A 20445-nucleotide genomic window follows, 5' to 3' on the forward strand; every position below is an offset into this window, starting at 1 on the left:
ACTCCCAGTGATGCTTTCTTCAGCACAAACGTGTAATTCAGTGGGAACAGTTAGACAATTCCATAAAAACATTCATCAATTTTTTTAATACAAATGGCTTTGTGGGAGGAGGAGGTGGGCCCTTTTAACCATCTTCTTTTACTTTTCAGCCTGACGATCTCTGCTGAGTGTCCAATGCAGCTTGAGGACTTCCCAATGGATGCCCATGCTTGTCCCCTGAAATTTGGCAGTTGTAAGTTATTTTCACCTGTTAAGAGCCATGGGTGTGTTTTGGGGTCAAATCCACATTTATTCCGAATTGGGCTCAGTCTGCGAGTGCATGTGTTGGGATATGATTTATCTGGGGACCCTGAGTGTGCATTATCCATCTGCATGACATCAATACTATGAAAACTGGTGCTGTGAGCCTCCATCATAGATCAAGATAGCTGTTCATGTTTCAAGACACCGAACAGTCTAGAACGTGTATCTCTGATATGGAAGTATTTTCGAAGATCTTTGCTAGTAGCCCCTCTTACCAGGATTTCTTTGCAAAGACTTCTCTCCCCTGTGTTCTTCATAAATTAGATTATAAGCCTCCAAGTTTTGAGTATGCAGCCAATGATTTATTTTCTTGCAGTGCTATATTGACTATCTTGTAGAGTCTGGTAAGTTCAGTGGTCTTCTCTGTCATGTATATGGTCTCTGCTCATTCAGAATACTCAAGATGTAAGTCAGTTGTATCTTCACACATGACAGGCTTACCATGATCAATGATGGATGCTCACAGCACCAGGTCTCCTGGTACAGACCACATGAGGAGGATAATTACTTGACTAACTGGTCAGATGCAGATACAAATACAAATGAAAATACATTAGGTGCACATTTCTCAAATCTTATGGATATTCTTGGGTTCTACTCACTAGGTTCCAGTCCCTGTGTGTGTAAGGTTGGAACTTAACTACCTGCCTTCTTTTTTTTATCTGTGCTCATATGACCTGACACTCTTCATTTAATCTCTTTCTGCACCCTAGAGCCCTGCTTTGGACTGTATCTCTAGCTTTCATTTTATTTTTTATTTTGATATAAGATCTCACTAATTAGCCCAGGTTGCCTTGTATGCACTTCCTCTACAGGCTGCCCTTGACCCTATGATCATCCTGCTTTAGTCATCAAAGTGGCTGGGATTTCAGACCTCTGTAAGACCTCTGTTCAAGGTTCCATTTTTGAAAACAGACTCTCCTTTTTGAGATTAATTGTGAAAGGTAGGGGTTATTGAATCTTGGATACCTTACCCCTTGGCCAAACGCCTGAGAGGCCATTCAGACTTGCTAAGCTCCCAGAATCAATTCATTCACTATTCTGCCGTGGGACGGACAACTTGGACATTGAGTATACTTAAGTCACTTTTGTTCATTCTGCTGTCAACCATCTCTTTGCTCTTTGGCTTTGATAACTTACTCACAGTGTGTATTGGTGTGAATTACTTCGTGGATTGAGAGTTGGCGGACCGTTTTGGCTTCCTGGGTCTGTTGGTTCATCTATTCCGCCATGTTTGGACATTTCAGAGTCCCTTCTGTCATCTGAAGCTTCATCATTTTGGTCCACTTGATGGTGTCTTATAAATCTCTTAAATATCTTTTTCTCTCATCCTTTTGCCTCTTTTTTCAGCTTTGGTAGAATAATTTCCCCTTACATATCTTCAATTTTACCAATTAGTTTTTGTTCTTTTTCTAGTCTTTTGTTGATTCACTTTATTTAAATTTTCAGTTCAGATGTCATAGTCCTCCGCTCTGTTGTTTCTGTGTAGTACTTTTTTGTACATTCTTTCTCTGTTAAAATTTTACTTTATTCATGTGTCACTTCTCTGACCTTGGTGAACATGCTTACATTGGTTATTTTGAAGATATTGGTAGGTAAGTCGTGTAACTTCATTTTATTTGAGTCTGTTTTTATTCTCATCTCATTTTTGAACATATTTATTTTCTTATGTTCTCATCTATTTATTTATTAGTCATTCATTCATTCATTCATATTGGCAATACCTTACACAAAGTGTTGTTTTTGTATTAAGTTTTCTGTCACTATAACAAAATATCTGACATAATCAACTTATAAAGAAAAAATACAGCAAATCTTCCTGGCTGCTGAGGCCGTGGAGAGCTCATAGGCAACACCCCTCGAGCAAGCTTGAGCCTGGGGACCACAGGTAAGACAAACTTTTCTGCTACAAACGACTTGCCTGGTGATCTCTGGTCACACAGAGGCGGAGTTCCTCTGGGGCCGGACACTTCCGGTGTTTGGCCAGAGTCCCGGACCAGCGGAGGATCCCTGCCTTCAGCAGCTCTCTGCTCCCAGGCCCCTGGAGGGTTCTTGCCGCCTGGTGGGCGGGCTCTCCTGAGGCAGCAGAGCCGGAGGAGACCACCAACGCTGCCCACCTGCCCACATCCCTGGCCCAGGAGGAAACTGTATCGGCCTCTGGGTACCCGTGAGAGGAGGGCCCAGGAGCAGCAGATCCACTGCTTCTGAGACACCGCACCTGAAGGGACCGACCGGATAAACAGTTCTCTGCACCCAAATCCCGTGGGAGGGAGAGCTAAACCTTCAGAGAGGCGGACACGCCTGGGAAACCAGAAGAGACTGCACGCTGCACACAGTACTGACCCCAGAGGAAAACAAAAGCTATCTGGAACCCTGGTGCACGAAACCTCCCGGAAGGGGCGGCGCAGATCTTCCTGGCTGCTGAGGCCGTGGAGAGCTCATAGGCAACACCCCACGAGCAAACTTGAGCCTGGGGACCACAGGTAAGACAAACTTTTCTGCTACAAACGACTTGCCTGGTGAACTCAAGACACAGGCTCACAGGAACAGCTGAAGACCTGTAGAGAAGAAAAACTACACCAGAAAAGCAGAACACTCTGTCCCCATAACTGGCTGAAAGAAAACAGGAAAACAGGTCTACAGCACTCCTGAAACACAGGCTTATAAGACAGTCTAGCCACTGTCAGAAATAGCAGAACAAAGTAACACTAGAGATAATCTGATGGCGAGAGGCAAGCGCAGGAACCCAAGCAACAGAAACCAAGACTACATGGCATCATCGGAGCCCAATTCTCCCACCAAAGCAAACACAGAATATCCAAACACACCAGAAAAGCAAGATCTAGTCTCAAAATCATATTTGATCATGATGTTGGAGGACTTCAAGAAAGACATGAAGAACTCCCATAGAGAAACACAGGAAAACATAAACAAACAAGTAGAAGCCTACAGAGAGGAATCGCAAAAATTCCTAAAAGAATTCCAGGAAAACATAAATAAACAAGTAGAAGCCCATAGAGAGGAGTCACAAAAATCCCTGAAAGAATTCCAGGAAAACACAATCAAACAGTTGAAGGAATTAAAAATGGAAATAGAAGCAATCAAGAAAGAACACATGGAAACAACCCTGGATATAGAAAACCAAAAGAAGAGACAAGGAGCTGTAGATACAAGCATCACCAACAGAATACAAGAGATGGAAGAGAGAATCTCAGGAGCAGAAGATTCCATAGAAATCATTGACTCAACTGTCAAAGATAATGTAAAGCGGAAAAAGCTACTGGTCCAAAACATACAGAAATCAGGACTCAATGAGAAGATCAAACCTAAGGATAATAGGTATAGAAGAGAGTGAAGACTCCCCAGCTCAAAGGACCAGTAAATATCTTCAACAAAATCATAGAAGAAAACTTCCTAACCTAAAAAAAGAGATACCCATAGGCATACAAGAAGCCTACAGAACTCCAAATAAATTGGACCAGAAAAGAAACACCTCCCGTCACATAATAGTCAAAACACCAAACGCACAAAATAAAGAAAGAATATTAAAAGCAGTAAGGGAAAAAGGTCAAGTAACATATAAAGGCAGACCTATCAGAATCACATCAGACTTTTCGCCAGAAACTATGAAGGCCAGAAGATCCTGGACTGATGTCATACAGACCCTAAGAGAACACAAATGCCAGACCAGGTTACTGTATCCTGCAAAACTCTCAATCAACATAGATGGAGAAACCAAGATATTCCATGACAAAACCAAATTTACACAATATCTTTCTACAAATCCAGCACTACAAAGGATAATAAATGGTAAAGCCCAACATAAGGAGGCAAGCTATACCCTAGAAGAAGCAAGAAACTAATCGTCTTGGCAACAAAACAAAGAGAAGAAAAGCACACAAACATAACCTCACATCCAAATATGAATACAACAGGAAGCAATAATCACTATTCCTTAATATCTCTCAACATCAATGGCCTCAACTCCCCAATAAAAAGACATAGATTAACAAACTGGATACGCAACGAGGACCCTGCATTCTGCTGCCTACAGGAATCACACCTCAGTGACAAAGACAGACACTACCTCAGAGTGAAAGGCTGGGAAACAACTTTCCAAGCAAATGGTCGGAAGAAGCAAGCTGGAGTAGCCATTCTAATATCAAATAAAGTCAATTTTCAACTAAAAGTCATCAAAAAAGATAAGGAAGGACACTTCATATTCATCAAAGGAAAAATCCACCAAGATGAACTCTCAATCCTAAATATCTATGCCCCAAATACAAGGGCACCTACATACGTAAAAGAAACCTTACTAAAGCTCAAAACACACATTACACCTCACACAATAATAGTAGGAGATTTCAACACCCCACTCTCATCAATGGACAGATCATGGAAACAGAAATTAAACAGAGACGTAGACAGACTAAGAGAAGTCATGAGCCAAATGGACTTAACAGATATTTATAGAACATTCTATCCTAAAGCAAAAGGATATACCTTCTTCTCAGCTCCTCATGGTACTTTCTCCAAAATTGACCATATAATTGGTCAAAAATGGGCCTCAACAGGTACAGAAAGATAGAAATAATCCCATGCGTGCTATCGGACCACCACGGCCTAAAACTGGTCTTCAATAACAATAAGGGAAGAATGCCCATATATACGTGGAAATTGAACAATGCTCTACTCAATGATAACCTGGTCAAGGAAGAAATAAAGAAAGAAATTAAAGACTTTTTAGAATTTAATGAAAATGAAGATACAACATACCCAAACTTATGGGACACAATGAAAGCTGTGCTAAGAGGAAAACTCATAGCGCTGAGTGCCTGCAAAAAGAAACAGGAAAGAGCATATGTCAGCAGCTTGACAGCACACCTAAAAGCTCTAGAACAAAAAGAAGCAAATACACCCAGGAGGAGTAGAAGGCAGGAAATAATCAAACTCAGAGCCGAAATCAACCAAGTAGAAACAAAAAGGACCATAGAAAGAATCAACAGAACCAAAAGTTGGTTCTTTGAGAAAATCAACAAGATAGATAAACCCTTAGCCAGACTAACGAGAGGACACAGAGAGTGTGTCCAAATTAACAAAATCAGAAATGAAAAGGGAGACATAACTACAGATTCAGAGGAAATTCAAAAAATCATCAGATCTTACTATAAAAGCCTATATTCAACAAAACTTGAAAATCTGCAGAAATGGACAATTTCCTAGACAGATACCAGGTACCCGAAGTTAAATCAGGAACAGATAAACCAGTTAAACAACCCCATAACTCCTAAGGAAATAGAAGAAGTCATTAAAGGTCTCCCAACCAAAAAGAGCCCAGGTCCAGACGGGTTTAGTGCAGAATTCTATCAGACCTTCATAGAAGACCTCGTACCAATATTATCCAAACTATTCCACAAAATTGAAACAGATGGAGCATTACCGAATTCCTTCTATGAAGCCACAATTACTCTTATACCTAAACCACACAAAGACCCAACAAAGAAAGAGAACTTCAGACCAATTTCCCTTATGAACATTGACGCAAAAATACTCAACAAAATTCTGGCAAACCGAATCCAAGAGCACATCAAAACAATCATTCACCATGATCAAGTAGGCTTCATCCCAGGCATGCAGGGATGGTTTAATATACGGAAAACCATCAACGTGATCCATTATATAAACAAACTGAAAGAACAAAACCACATGATCATTTCATTAGATGCTGAGAAAGCATTTGACAAAATTCAACACCCCTTCATGATAAAAGTCCTGGAAAGAATAGGAATTCAAGGCCCATACCTAAACATAGTAAAAACCATATACAGCAAGCCAGTCGCTAACATTAAACTAAATGGAGAGAAACTTGAAGCAATCCCACTAAAATCAGGGACTAGACAAGGCTGCCCATTCTCTCCCTACTTACTCAATATAGTTCTTGAAGTTCTAGCCAGAGCAATCAGACAACAAAAGGAGGTCAAGGGGATACAGATCGGAAAAGAAGAAGTCAAAATATCACTATTTGCAGATGATATGATAGTATATTTAAGTGATCCCAAAAGTTCCACAAGAAAACTACTAAAGCTGATAAACAACTTCAGCAAAGTGGCTGGGTATAAAATTAACTCAAATAAATCAGTAGCCTTCCTCTACACAAAAGAGAAACAGGCCGAGAAAGAAATTAGGGAAACGACACCCTTCATAATAGACCCAAATAATATAAAGTACTTCGGTGTGACTTTAACCAAGCAAAGGAAAGATCTGTACAATAAGAACTTCAAGACTCTGAAGAAAGAAATTGAAGAAGATCTCAGAAGATGGAAAGATCTCCCATGCTCATGGATTGGCAGGATTAATATAGTAAAAATGGCCATTCTACCAAAAGCGATCTACAGATTCAATGCAATCCCCATCAAAATACCAATCCAATTCTTCAAAGAGTTAGACAGAACAATCTGCAAATTCATCTGGAATAACAAAAAACCCAGGATAGCTAAAACTATCCTCAACAATAAAAGGACTTCAGGGGGAATCACTATCCCAGATCTCAAGCAGTATTACAGAGCAATAGTGATAAAAACTGCATGGTATTGGTACAGAGACAGACAGATAGACCAATGGAACAGAATTGAAGACCCAGAAATGAACCCACACACCTATGGACACTTGATTTTTGACAAAGGAGCCAAAACCATCCAATGGAAAAAAGATAGCATTTTCAGCAAATGGTGCTGGTTCAACTGGAGGTCAACATGTAGAAGAATGCAGATCGATCCATGCTTATCACCCTGTACAAAGCTTAAGTCCAAGTGGATCAAGGACCTCCACATCAAACCAGATACACTCAAACTAATAGAAGAAAACTAGGAAGCATTTGGAACACATGGGCACTGGAAAAAATTTCCTGAACAAAACACCCATGGCTTATGCTCTAAGATCAAGAATCGACAAATGGGATCTCATAAAACTGCAAAGCTTCTGTAAGGCAAAGGACACTGTGGTTAGGACAAAACGGCAACCAACAGATTGGGAAAAGATCTTTACCAATCCTACAACAGATAGAGGGCTTATATCCAAAATATAAAAAGAACTCAAGAAGTTAGACAGCAGGGAGACAAATAACCCTATTAAAAAATGGGGTTCAGAGCTAAACAAAGAATTCACAGCTGAGGAATGTCGAATGGCTGAGAAACACCTAAAGAAATGTTCAACATCATTAGTCATAAGGAAATGCAAATCAAAACAACCCTGAGATTTCACCTCACACCAGTGAGAATGGCTAAGATCAAAAACTCAGGTGACAGCAAATGCTGGCGAGGATGTGGAGAAAGGGGAACACTCCCCATTTGTGGCGGGGGTTGCAGATGGTTACAACCATCTGGGAATTCAGCTGGGAGGTTCTCCAAAAAATTGGACTTTAAATTGCCTGGGGACCCAGCTATACCTCTCTTGGCCATATACCCAAAAGATGCCCCAACATATAAAAAAGACACGTGCTCCACTATGTTCATCGCAGCCTTATTCATAATAGCCAGAAGCTGGAAAGAACCCAGATGCCCTTCAACAGAGGAATGGATACAGAAAATGTGGTACATCTACACAATGGAATATTACTCAGCTATCAAAAACAATGACTTTGTGAAATTCGTAGGCAAATGGTTGGAAGTGGAAACTATCATCCTGAGTGAGCTAACCCAATCACAGAAAGACATACATGGTATGTACTCATTGATAAGTGGCTATTACCCCAAATGCTTGAATTACCCTAGATGCCTAGAACAAATGAAACTCAAGACGGATGATCAAAATGTGAATGCAGATCGCTCCTGAGAGACACAGCCAGAATACAGCAAATACAGAGGCGTGTGCTGGCAGGAAACCACTGAACTGAGAACAGGACCCCCTGTTGAAGGAATCAGAGAAAGAACTGGAAGAGCTTGAAGGAGCTCGAGACCCCATATGTACAGCAATGCCAACCAACCAGAGCTTCCAGGGACTAAGCCACTACCCAAAGACTATACATGGACTGACCCTGGACTCTGACCTCTCGGGGTTGCAAATGAATATCCTAGTAAGAGCACCAGTGGAAGGGGAAGCCCTGGGTCCTGCTAAGACTGAACCCCTAGTGAACTAGACTGTTGGGGAGAGGGCAGCAATGGGGGAGGGTTGGGAGGGAACACCCATAAGGAAGGGGAGGGGGGGGGATGTTTGCCCGGAAACCGGGAAAGGGAAAAACATTCGAAATGTATATAAAAAATACTCAAGTTAATAATAAAAAAAAAAATTAAAAAAAAAAAGAAAAAGAAAATGCTTCATAGCGAACAAAATTTTAAATAAAAATATTCATGGTACATTAATAAATAATGGTTTAGAAGAAAAAAAAAAGAAAAAATACTTTTTGGATCAAAAATTTTCAAGGTTGTAGTCTGTGACCACTGATCATTCCAGTCTCTTTGGGTCTATAGCAAGGTGGCATGTCCTACTAGAATCCATGGCAGAACAAAAATACCCACTTCACAAGATAGAGAGCAAAGAGAAAAGGAAGTAGGTGGATCCCAAAATTTCTTTCAAGGGGTTACCTTCATTGACCTAAGTACTTCACTTAAGTACATTGCCAATGTATCACCTCAGGGAGCAGGTCTTTAGCATATAAGCCTTTGGACGACGTTGAAGAACTTAGTGTAACTGTCTTCCAGTCTTCATGACCTGTCCATGTTCTTTTGGTATCCTGGTTAGACACTCTGAACCTCATCAAACTAGTCTAAGCTAACAGCATTACTTTAAGCAACTCTGTGATGTTTCCTGTGCTTGCTGAGTTCTCTTAGTGCTCAAAGAGTAGGATGATCAAGGCCTACTTCTCAAGCAGCCCTCAGAAAAAGTTGGATCATTAGAGTCTCCACCCAGCACTTTTATTCCCCAAAAGAAGCTGATGAGTGGGAGATGGATCTTGCTGGCCAACTGTGAGTTTCATCAGACTAAATCTTTGGTTCTCACTGACTCTTTAATAGTCCTCCATAGCCCCTAGAGGAGTCAGCATGGTGAATCTCTGACCTACCTTATCCACTTTCCAGATGCTTCTTCATGTGTATGTAGTAGTTGTTGTTTGTGCCATCTTGAACTAAGCTCCATGGCTATGACTGCCACCAGCCTGAGCTGCAGTACCTGTGCTTACTGGCCTAGTGCTGGCCCCTTTGTTCTTAGCTACTTGCAGCTTTCCTAATCCCTTCAGTCAACAACACTTAATGTAAAATGAAACAGAAACCTTCCCCTATGGAAGCACATAGAAAGGTCTGGATGGAAAGATCTCCCATGCTCATAGATTGGCAGGATTAATATAGTAAAAATGGCCATTTTACCAAAAGTGATCTACAGATTCAATGCAATCCCCATCAAAATACCAATCCAATTCTTCAGAGAGTTAGACAGAATAATTTGCAAATTCATCTGGAATAACAAAAACCCAGGATAGCTAAAACTATCCTCAACAATAAAAGGACTTCAGGGGGAATCACTATCCCTGAACTCAAGCAGGATTACAGAGCAATAGTGATAAAAACTGCATGGTATTGGTACAGAGACAGACAGATAGACCAATGGAATAGAATTGAAGACCCAGAAATGAACCCACACACCTATGGACACTTGATTTTTGACAAAGTAGCCAAAACCATCCAATGGAAAAAAGATAGCATTTTCAGCAAATGGTGCTGGTTCAACTGGAGGTCAACATGTAGAAGAATGCAGATCGATCCATGCTTATCACCCTGTACAAAGCTTAAGTCCAAGTGGATCAAGGACCTCCACATCAAACCAGATACACTCAAACTAATAGAAGAAAAAGTGGGAAGCATCTTGAACACATGGGCACTGGAGAAAATTTCCTGAACAAAACACTAATGGCTTATGCTCTACGATCAAGAATCGACAAATGGGATCTCATAAAACTGCAAAGCTTCTGTAAGGCAAAGGACACTGTTGTTAGGACAAAACAGCAACCAACAGATTGGGAAAAGATCTTTACCAATCCTACAACTGATAGAGGGCTTATATCCAAAATATACAAAGAAGTCAAGAAGTCAGACTGCAGGGAGACAAATAACCCTATTAAAAAATGGCGTCCAGAGCTAAACAAAGAATACACAGCTGAGGAATGCCGAATGGCTGAGAAACACCTAAAGAAATGTTCAACATCTTTAGTCATAAGGGAAATGCAAATCAAAACAACCCTGAGATTTCACCTCACACCAGTGAGAATGGCTAAGATTAAAAACTCAGGTGACAGCAAATGCTGGCGAGGATGTGGAGAAAGAGGAACACTCCTCCATTGTTGGTGGGATTGCAGACTGTTGCAACCATTCTGGAAATCAGTCTGGAGGTTCCTCAAAAAATTGGACATTGAACTATCTGAGGATCCAGCTATACCTCTCTTGGGCGATACCCAAAAAGATGCCCCAACATATAAAAAGACACGTGCTCCACTATGTTCATAGCAGCCTTATTTATAATAGCCAGAAGCTGGAAAGAACCCAGATGCCCTTCAACAGAGGAATGGATACAGAAAATGTGGTACATCTACACAATGGAATATTACTCAGCTATCAAAAACAATGACTTTATGAAATTCATAGGCAAATGGATGGAACTGGAAAATATCACTCTGAGTACGGTAACCCAATCACAGAAAAACACACATGGTATGCACTCATTGATAAGTGGATATTAGCCCAAATGCTTGAATTACCCTAGATGCACAGAACACATCAAACTCAAGAAGGATGACCAAAATGCAAATGCTTCACTCCTTCTTTAAAAGGGGAACAAGAATACCCTTGGCAGGGAATAGGGAGGCAAAGTTTAGAACAGAGGCAGAAGGAACACTCATTCAGAGCCTGCCCCACATGTGGCCCATACATATACAGCCACCCAATTAGACAAGATGGATGAAGCAAATAAGTGCAGGCCGACAGGAACTGGATGTAGATCTCTCCCGAGAGACACAGCCAGAATACAGCAAATACATAGGCGAATGCCATCAGCAAACCACTGAACTGAGAACAGGACCCCTGTTGAAGGAATCAGAGAAAGGACTGAAAGAACTTGAAGGGACTTGAGATCCCATATGTACAGCAATGCCAACCAACCAGAGCTTCCAGGGACTAAGCCACTACCCAAAGACTATACATGGGCTGACCCTGGGCTCCAACCTCATAGATAGTAATGAATATCCTAGTTATATCACCAGTGGAAGGGGAAGCCCTTTGTTCCGCCAAGACTGAATGCCCAGTGAATGTGAGTGTTGTCGGGAGGGCAGTAATGGGGGGAGGATGGGGAGGGGGAGGAGCTAGGGGGATGTTGACCCAGAAACCAGGAAGGGGAATAACAATCGAAATGTAAATAAGAAATACTCAAGTTAATAAAGATACAAAAAATTAAAAAAAAAGAAAAGTCTGGATCCAAGTTCATACCAGGTACATTGCAGAGGCTATGAAATTTACGTTAAATTTATATATTTTTTACTACAATGTATAGCTATATATTTAAATGATATTTATAATAGTTATATATTTAAATATTGTATTTGCTACCTTTATATTAAAAGAGAATATGCTCTACATTTAAAATATCACACACACAGACACACAGACACACAGACACACACACACACACACACACACACACACACACACACACATGTTTGAATAGAGTTACAGGGCTTCAATCTCAGCTTTTCCTGGCTGCAGTGTTGTGGTGAGGTGGAGGATTGGGGTGACTGTAAGCATGTATGTACAGCACAGTTCTAGCTTCTGTCTGGGATTGTTCTCTGAAAGATCCTGTTCCTCCCTTTGCAGCTGTGCTGCAGTGATGGCTCATGTTCATCAACAGGACAGAGAAATTCTGTCTGACTTATAGCTTCCTCCTTCCAGGAAGCTGACACTTCTTAGTGTCAGCTCTCCACAGTACCTTTTGTATGGGGATCCAGATAATAGTTGCCTGATTTCTACCATCTGCCGTTCCTGGAAGTGAGCTTTCTGACCCAAAGGGCTTCATTATGGATTACCCTATGCTTCCAAAATGAGGCTTGGTTACAGGAGGTAAGTTAGTTTGTCTGATGAGCAAAACATTAAATGGAAGGAAATCTTTTATTTAATTTTTCAAATTGTTACCTTCAAGTGCTCCAGAGCAATTTTGTTCTTAGGGGGTTGGTAGCATAAAGGACTCTCATCAGAATTTCTTGGAATTCCTTGTGGGTGGCAGTGAACACCAGTGTTTGTGATGAGGGGCCATTGAGTCTGAAGGTCCTCAGGTAGGTCATCTGAGATCACTAAGTCCCATGCCTGAAGGAACAGGAATTGGCCTCATCTCTAGAACATTAACTGTAGTTTAATTTTATGCTGCTCTTAATATATGAAGATTATCGTTTGATTTAATCCAAAAACAAAATACAAAGACTATTCTTGCCACCCTATGAGGCTGCTCTGGTCACTGGCTAGATGAATTCAGGCCACTGTGATCCCAGATTTAATGGCAATGACGTGCAGGGCAGACAGCTCAAAAGCAATTTTGGATAAAGAAAGGTATTTGACAGCCTAATTTTTTTCGTCACTAAAATTATCTCATACTTGTCAGGCAACCAACTGCAGTGAAATCACTTCTCACACTCAGAGATGCACACATACCTAATGGAGCCTCCTCATTCTTTCCATCACAGTATGAGCACCACACATAAAGCAAAGACAGCAGGGACAATTCCTGACCTCAGTAGAAATTTGAGATTGTCATGTCCAATTTCTTTTAATGTCCTTGATGAGATTGTCATGTTCGATTTCTTTTAATGTTCTTGATATTTTGAAGATGGGTTTGATTTTATTCCAGTGTTGATCATTTATTCACAGTGTCTGTCAATAACACTATGCAAACCATCACATAACATGTTTAAATAAATTGACCAAGAGCTAGAAAACTCTGGAAAAATTATTCTTCCTCAGCTCATAAGCTTCACATTCAAACACACTCATTTTAAGAGGAGAAATGCTATTCAATTAAATGTGTTTTATTTGTCTTTTATCTGTAGATTTGCTGAAAAACATTAGAAGCTCCTCCAACATGTTCCCTTATGCTACTTATGCATATGAGCATGCAGAAGCTAAATGTGCAAGTGTAATGAGTTTAAATTACCCAATCCAACAGTTCTTCGCTATTAGAAGACAAAAGAATGCAAATGAGTGTCTCTCTTCTGGTTTCCCTGGTTTGTGAGAGCCTGAGTGAGCTAGCCACCTATCATTGCTGCCTCTCCTCTCACTGTTGAAATTAGTTCTAGCTTAGAGACAGGCCTTCCTAGACTTTAGAGATGTTACTTAGGGATAATGGCATGGCTTCCATATGCTGCATTCCAATCCACATTATTTGAATAAGAGAAAGTAAGGTCCTAATTTTTTTAAAAAGATTTATTTATTATACATAAGTGCACAGTAGCTGTCTTCAAACACACCAGAAGAAGGCATTAGATATCATTACAGATGGTTGTGAGCTACCATGTGGTTGCTGGGATTTGAACTCAGGACTTTTGGAAGAGCAGTCAGTCCTCTTAACCACTGAGCCATCTCTCAAGCCTGGTCCTAATTCTTTTGTTCATTTTATTCTTAAAATGGTACATTATGTGTTGGATTAAATTAAGAGATAATATCTGGAGACTAGAAAACACTTATTAAGTTACAACTAGAAACTTCTTTGGTGAGAAAATCAGTTGTACATTTCATGCTATGAGCTTTCAGTGCATCTCAAGTATGGGTACATGAGCCTGTCCTTGTGCCCAAGATGCCCAGGGAACAGTGGCTCTACAGTTTCCAAAAGCCTGGTATATATGAACATCAAAGTTCATAAGGAAACACATTAAAGTCTTACCTATGTGTGTGTGTGTGTGAAGTTCAGATTTGTTGAATAAGAATGCAGACACAGTAGTTAATTTTAACTTCTTTGTGGCCTGAATGATTTAAACTTAGTATTCACGTTTGTAAACTTAATTCTCAGTGCATCAAAGATAGAGTGATTACATCATGAGAACAAAGCCTTGAGGAGTAGGATTACTTGCTTACTAAAGAGCTTCTCTTATCCTTTCTGCCCTATGAGGACATGGCACGAAAATAAGAGAAATACTTTTGAAGAGACTAAAATGAATACTGCTTAAAATTATTTTGTATGTGGCCTTAATTTGTTTGGGCTGTTAGATTATCATTTAGTCACACTGTTCATTAATAGCATTTATAATTTTATGTTTATGAACAGATTAGTATATTCATTCCCCACATTTCTGGAGGCTGGGAAGGCCAAGGTCCAGTTGCCATCAGAATTTGTGTCTAGGACAGTCTTGCTTCATCTTTACCCAGGGCTGTCTTTTTGCTATAAGAGTAGAAGGAACGGGGTTGGGGATTTGGCTCAGTGGTAGAGCGCTTGCCTAGGAAGCGCAAGGTCCTGGGTTCGGTCCCCAGCCCCGAAAAAAAAAAAAAAAAAAAAAGAGTAGAAGGAACAAGAGACCTCCTTGTACCTGTTTTGTAAGGGCTCAAATCCTATCTTGATGGCTCCATCACATAGCCTATTCAAGTGCTAATAACCTACCTCTCCTGAATGCTAGGTTGTATGAACTTTAGAGGAGTGGGCGGTCACTGGCATGGCAAACTCTTCACTGTACTAAATGCAGTGAGAAAATTAGATACATGACCATAGACTTTCCTCAAGGAGCTGATTATGGACAGGACACACATTGGAGATTGACTATGTACCTTTGTGCAGTTAGAAAAGGCTAATGGGATTCCCAAATGATAGAGCTGTTTCACAAAGGAGAGCATGTTTTGAAGTGAACCTGGTAGAACCCATAGGAAAGAGATCTGAATGGGAATGAGGGCAAAATATCAGAAAAGGTCGAAGAATATGAGAAGCTACAGTAAAATATCACAGAAAAATTGGAGACCATGTGATCTCAGTCTAAAAGTACTATGCTTCTAGAAACAGAGGAGAATGGATTGTTGCCAGAGCCTAGAGCTAGCAAGTGATGGATGTTAGAAAAGGGTACAAAATCAGTTCAACCACAAAAATGAAATTCAGTGATTTACTACATAGCACATGACCATGGTGGATAATAGCTTATATATTTAAACATTGCAAAAATTATAAACATTATGGTAAAACAGATAAATTAATTAATTGAATCTGTCATTAATATATACATAGATCAAAATATATAAAAAAGTTTTAAAAAGAAAAGGTTCACTTAAGGAAATGAAGGCTAGACCACAGCTCCAACAAGAAGGGCAACTAATATGAAGTGCACATTGGTAGCAGAGTTGGTGATGTCCGTTGAGTCAAAGAAGCATATATTGCCATGACTGTTCATGGAGATGGAAAAAAGATGTGGGTGGGGGAGGGGCAATTCCCCAGACAAAAATAGGAGGCAGCCAGATAGTACAGCATTTTGGAACAATAGTGTTCATGAAGGAAACTCAAATGTGTAACATATATAACGGCCATTGTTTAATAACTACAGCATGATATAAACACCAGGTACTTAGAAAACAGTTTTGCCTGAGATATTTGAAGTGACCAGAAGCAGCTTCGGTTTGGTTGCTCTATGATCAATAGGACATTGTACATTTAACTTCACCATACATTATTGCCTAGTCTCCTGCTCCTCTGAGACAGAGAGAGAGAGAGAGAGAGAGAGAGAGAGAGAGAGAGAGAGCGAGAGAGAGAGAGAGAGAGAGGGGGGGGGTGCGTTCTTTCTATAGGGTGGGTGAGAGTCCATTTCTTTTGCTCCACATCTGATCTAACTGAGGCCCATACTCATGGAGAGGAGTATCACTGACTCTCCAATGTTCTCTAAGCATCTTGCAAGGCCTAGCTTCCCTTTCTGTCCTAGCAGCCATGATCCTACTCTGCAGCTTAGATGGTAAAAGTGAGACACTTTACTGGTTCACCCTCCTGCTTTATAATTTTCTTACCTCTTAGCTGATTCTTGTCAGTGGGTAAAACCCAGTGGACCAATGCTCCCTTCTGGATTTGAAGCAGGGATACTGATCTTCTAGGACGACAGCTATGCTGCACTGATAGACATTTACCCTTTGCAATGTTGTCTTTTCTATATTTTTTTATTAACTTGAGTATTTCTTATTTACATTTCGAATGTTATTCCCTTTCCCGGTTTCCGGGCCAACATCCCCCTAACCCCTCCCCCTCCCCTTCTTTATGGGTGTTCCCCTCCCCATCCTCCCCCCATTACCGCCCTCCCACCAACAATCACGTTCACTGGGGGTTCAGTCTTGGCAGGACCAAGGGCTTCCCCATCTACCGGTGCTCTTACTAGGCTATTCATTGCTATCTATGCGGTTGGAGCCCAGGGTCAGTCCATGTATAGTCTTTGGGTAGTGGCTTAGTCCCTGGAAGCTCTGGTTGCTTGGCATTGTTGTTCATATGGGGTCTCAAGCCCCTTCAAGCTCTGAGTAGTTAACTCTTAACTCTTGTGTTTCTACCCTTGTTTTATAATAGAGAGGACTACTAGAGATATGAGTTTTCCATTAGTCAAATCCTATGCATTTAAAATCACAATTCTGATAAACTCTAATATGTTCAATGTCAGATTAAATTAATACTGAGCAAAATAAACATCTTATATATTGATCAGAAGCTCCTAAGTGTCCCTACATAGCCAGAAGGCAAGGCTACTACTGTCCTCACAGGCTGTATGAGGCTCTGAACCTAAAATGAGAAATTAAAGTCAAAGTTGGGTCATAGCTCAGAAGTGTGCACTTAGCTGGTTTGATGCTCTGGACTGGATCCACAGCATTCATGAAGAGAAGGGGGAAAGGGAGAGAAGAAAGGAAAATTGAAGAAAAAGTAAAGAAAAGAGAAAATAAATTCAAGTACAAGGGGTTTCCATGAGATTAAATTTGACAGCATTCTAGAATCCTCCATATCTGGTTACATTAATATTAGGTATTAATCATTAAACACCTACTCTGCATAAGTCACTCATTTACTAAATATATAATATGTATGTCTATGTTTTGTCCTCATTTTGACCTATTAGAAGTGGACATTGTTTATCCTATACTTCAGATAGGTAAGTATCTATTAAAGTGGGAAGAGCTTCCTCCTGGTCACTTCCAGGACTTTGCTCTCTAGAAATCATAATTTCTGAAAGGCCTTGTCAAAAAAGGGATGACTGTACTATTTGTCTCCCCTTACATCTTCGGTATTACATGAAGTCAAAAGTGTCACTGGGGGAAGGTGGCCTCTGAATTAGCAATATATCTTCTGCAAGTTACTTGTAAGGGAAGATGCCTGCAACCTCCCTGCACAGTTCAGCTCGTGCCTGCCAAGGAGGAAAGTGTGAGTCTTTCTGAACCTCTAAGTTACAGCAAATGGCACTCAGCAGACCTCGCTGCTGGTATATTTTAAAGCTATTTTATTGGGTTCTTATATCTCTCCCTCCCTTCCAACCTTTATTCCACACTAATCCCTTTTAATCTTCCAATACTAGGTAGGAGAAAAAGGAAGTTAGAGGGAAAAGGGGGATGTAGACTTTTATAGACTATTTCCTACTGTTTAGGGTTGTTGAGTTCCTTGAGGGACAGTCCAATCTCTGTCATTGTCATGATATCCAATTTCTTCTTCTGAATCTCATTGTTCATGGCCTTTTGATAAACCAAAATAACAGCAAGAATAAACAGCAGCCTTCTCAGAGTGTCTGCCTTCCCCTCTAGGGGCTCTTGCATTTATACCCAGTCTAAAGTTCCCAGAATTCCAAACATAAATCATATGTAGCCGGCAAAACCACACCCCTGCACAGGGAAAAATCATAATCACCTACTGTGAAACAGCCTCTGATCCCATACCTGAGAAAATAAAAACACATTCACAGAACATAACTGGATTAAAAAACAAAACAAAACAAAACTCTCATTATGAATCACTGTCTACTATATTGTCCCAGCAGAAATTACAGGTCTAAACAAAGAGATTTTAGTGTTGTATGCTAACATCCAAGCTGAAATAAACATGAGTAGCCATTTCTTCCACTCTTAACATGATCAGGAGAGCTGAACTCTCTCAGCCATGTTGAACTGACAAGGCAGACAGGCTAGTGGCCACATGGTCACTTTGCTGTTTTCAATACTTAACTTTACTAACACCAGACACATGAATAAGTCTTTTAATACTCACAATTTGAAAGTTAGAACATGTAAGTTATAATGTGTTAATTCTGTGATTTAAATCACAATTACTATTCTGCTAAACCCTACTGGAAGGCAAATACTGATTTCTAATCTTACCCTACAACATCAAAGATGAGCTTAGAAAATCATGCCCATCAAGGAGCAAAGAGCAGTCTGGCTTCCATCCCGTGTGCTCCTCCCCACACCCTACCCAGCTGGTAACCCAGGGTCTATCTTTGGACATAATGATCTCCAAGTCCTAAAAGGAACATCAGCAATTGTGTGTCACCCCCCCACCCCCAATACATTGCTCTCAAAAGGCAGACAAAGGAGATGATGTTGAAGAGTTTCATGTCTTAGAAGATTAGGCTGTGATGGCTGTCAGGGCCACCAGTGTGGCTCTGGACTCTATGACTCAACTACATACTAGGAAGCACCAGAATTACTAGAGCTTACCACTCTTAGGATCATCCCTATGCCTTGTGTGACTTCCTGTGCCCCATGTCACCTATTCCCCATCCCTTTCTTCTTTAGCCTATGGAATAAAGACTGTAAGCCAAATTATCCCTTCCTCTCTAAGTTGCTTTGGTTATGGTTTTACTTACAGCAACAGAGAATCAACTAGAACACTAGAACCCTTTCTATCTCCCTCAGTAATTCTCTGTCACAATATTCTAGTGCCCCAAGTTTTGAGTCCTATATGAGCTTTCTGATTCACATTTCCCAACTTATTCAAGTCTCTCAATAAATGTAGAACTATGTTAGTTTTCCTGGCTCTGGGCAGGGGGTGGGAATCCTAGTCCCTGTTAGGGTGTCTATTAACAGCACCACTCCCTCCATGTAAGTTCATCCCTATTTAGTGGCCAGGTACGGAGTCCCTGCATTTATAAAAGTGCAGCAAGGAAGGAATACAAAGGAGGTGCTTGGGACAAGGGTGCACAACCAGTCAGAGACAGCCTGGGAAGAGCAGAAAGTAGAAGATTGCTCTCTGCCTAAAAGCACACTACTTTGCTGCCCTCCTTTGACCAGAATCTAGAGGACTACTTTGTTCACAAGTCTTACAGTCCTGCATGATTTAGGCTTCTGCAAGAAGTGCACAGATTTGTCAGAAGAACAGCTGATTTTTCAAGTAGGATTTTAAAAGCCAGAAAAGGCTTGGGTCAATGTAATATAAGGTTTGAAATACCATTCATGCAAGCATAGGCTGTTACACACAGCAAAACCCTCTATTCTAATAGGACGACAAAGTCTATTAAGCTAGGGGTGCTGGGGATACTAGAAGGAATGCTTGAGACTCAAGAAAGAAAGAAATATATCCAAGAAGTGACAGTGAAAAAAATAACAATGTTAGATCACTGGCTGAACAAAGGGAGATTAAGAAAACAAATACTGTAAGACCAATAAGACCACAGAAATCAATATGCACCTTTCAGTAGTAACAGAAAACACTTCTTAACAAATGCAGAAATTGTACTATCTCTTGGCATCTTTTCTGACCACAATAAAATAAAAACCACCAGCAATAGAAAACAAAAATACAATCATTAAGATTTAACAACATATTATTGAAAAATGAAAGTCACTGGAGAAGTAGAGTACTTACTAGAATGAGTGGAAATGAAAACACAGCATACCTAAATGTTAAGTCATCACTGCATTTCAGGAGAAAGTCAACCTCATCATGGTGTATATTCTTTTTGATACGTGTTTGCATTCTGAGTATATTTGAGTACAGGTTTTCTGGGGATATTGACCTGCAGGTTTTCCTTTTTTTGTTGTGTCCTTAACTGTTTGAACATTTGAATAATAATAACTTCATAGAAGGTGTTTGGCACTGCTTCTTCTCTTACTATATTTTTCACCAAGTTTAAGAAGAACTGTCTGTAGACCTTCTTTGGATATTTGTCAAATTCTACTGAGAATCTATTTGGTCATA

General features: G+C 40.4%; 1 protein-coding gene across 5 annotated transcripts in view; it reads left to right on the forward strand.

Moving 5' to 3' along the window:
* Gabra5 (gamma-aminobutyric acid type A receptor subunit alpha5) overlaps positions 1 to 20445 on the forward strand; it is a 115289-nt gene that overhangs the window by 61308 nt on the left and 33536 nt on the right. For all 5 annotated transcript variants that reach the window (XM_032893502.1, XM_032893503.1, XM_032893500.1 and 2 more), the window contains one exon: positions 150 to 232. In XM_032893502.1, coding sequence (XP_032749393.1) covers positions 150 to 232 — 83 coding nt within the window. The remainder of the gene's footprint in view (positions 1 to 149; positions 233 to 20445) is intronic.

This window comes from Rattus rattus, chromosome 2 (genome assembly GCF_011064425.1).
Source record: "Rattus rattus isolate New Zealand chromosome 2, Rrattus_CSIRO_v1, whole genome shotgun sequence".
NCBI classification, from domain to species: domain Eukaryota; kingdom Metazoa; phylum Chordata; class Mammalia; order Rodentia; family Muridae; genus Rattus; species Rattus rattus.